At 37.1% G+C, this 1,730-nt stretch overlaps 1 protein-coding gene across 1 annotated transcript; it reads right to left on the reverse strand.

Moving 5' to 3' along the window:
• Positions 1-481: 481 nt before the first annotated feature.
• LOC124918163 (uncharacterized mitochondrial protein AtMg00810-like) lies at positions 482-862 on the reverse strand. The gene has a single exon (XM_047458371.1). The coding sequence runs from the start codon at positions 860-862 to the stop codon at positions 482-484; it is 381 nt and encodes a 126-aa protein (XP_047314327.1).
• Positions 863-1,730: the final 868 nt, after the last annotated feature.

Raw genomic sequence — 1,730 nt, forward strand, 5'->3', positions numbered from 1 at the left:
GTTTCTTTCTAACATCTTTTCATTCTTGATTCTTAGCTTCAAACTCAAGCAAACATTTCCGCACTTGAATCATTCAAGAGTTTGCAAGAGTTTGTGCAGAATAGAAAGTGATTTAAATTTTTAACAGGATTTCTATCAAATCGTTTGTCCTAAGTCGTTATCAATCGTCAGACCCCCGTCTCTATTGATAACGCCAATCCTATCATGTTGGGACATATTCAAGGCGAATGTGCTTCTAACTAACATGCTCCCGGATAAAATGGTGTCTGATTTCAATATGCTTGGTCCGAGAGTACAGCACCGGGTTGTATGTTATCACAATAGCACTGATGTTGTCGCAGAAAATCGGAGATTTTTCTCCCTCAATGTCGTAGTCCCTCAACTGTTGTTGAACCCATAAGAGCTAAGAGCAGCAGCTTCCTGTAGCAAGGTACTTGGTTTCAGCTATAGACGTGGGGATAGACGTCTGTTTCTTGCTGAACTAAGAGATCAGGCGGTCACTAAGGAACTGGCAAGTTCCACTAGTGTTTTTCCTATCAATTTTGCACCCTGCATAATTTGCATCTGAATAACTAGTTAGATTGAAATTGGAATCATTCGGAAACCACAGTCCCACATTTTGAGTCCCCTTTAGATATTTCAAAATTCGCTTAGCACCAACATAATGAGATTGTTTAGGATTAGCCTGAAATCTTTCGTAGATGCTGACAGCAAACATGATATCTGGCCGGCTGACAGTAAGATAGAGAAGAGATCCAATGATCCCTCTATTGGCAGTAATGTCCACACTTTGTCCATCTTCATTCTTGTCGAGCTTGCTGGAGGAGCTCATTGGAGTAGCTGCAGCCGAGCAGCTTTCCATTCCAAACTTCTTTAACAGCTCCCTAGTGTATTTGGCTTAGTTGATGAATGTACCTTCTTCAAGTTCACGAACTTGAAGATCGAGAAAGAAAGTTAATTCTCCCATCATACTCATCTCGAATTTGTCCTGCATTAACTTGGCAAATTTCTCACATAGTTTGGGGTTAGTTGACCCAAATATGATATCATCCACATAGACTTGAACAAGTAAAATATGTGAATCTTTAACCATTTGAACAAAGTTTTGTGTACAGTTCCAATAACAAAGTCATGATCAAATAAGAATTTAGTTAAAGTATCATACCAAGCTCTATGTGCTTGTTTAAGACCATATAAGTCTTTGTCAAGTTTTAAAACATGATTTGGCAATGAATGATCTAGAAATCCATGTGGTTGTTCAACATATACATCCTCATTTAAGGTTCCATTTAAAAATGAACTTTTCACTTCCATTTGAAAAACTTTAAAATTTTTAAAATATGCATAAGCTAAGAAGATTCTAATTACATCAAGTCTAACCACATGTTCGAATGACTCCTCAAAGTCAATTCCTTCCTCCTATCTATATCCTTGAGCAACCAATCTGGCTTTGTTTCTCACAACTAAGCCATCTTCATTAAGTTTGATTCGAAAAACCCATCTTGTTCCAATGACCGATTGATCAGTTTGCCTTGGAGTTATATGTCACACTTTATTTCTCTCAAATTGATTCAACTCTTCTTGCATTGCATTAATCTAATCTGGATCAATTAATGCTTCATTAATCTTTTTTGGCTCAATTTGAGAAATAAAGGAGGAGTTTGCCATTTCATCCAATAATTGGTGTTTTGTCCTAAGAGGAGCATTAAGTTGCCAATTATTAATTCAAG

Source organism: Impatiens glandulifera, unplaced genomic scaffold (genome assembly GCF_907164915.1).
Source record: "Impatiens glandulifera unplaced genomic scaffold, dImpGla2.1, whole genome shotgun sequence".
Lineage (NCBI taxonomy): Eukaryota > Viridiplantae > Streptophyta > Magnoliopsida > Ericales > Balsaminaceae > Impatiens > Impatiens glandulifera.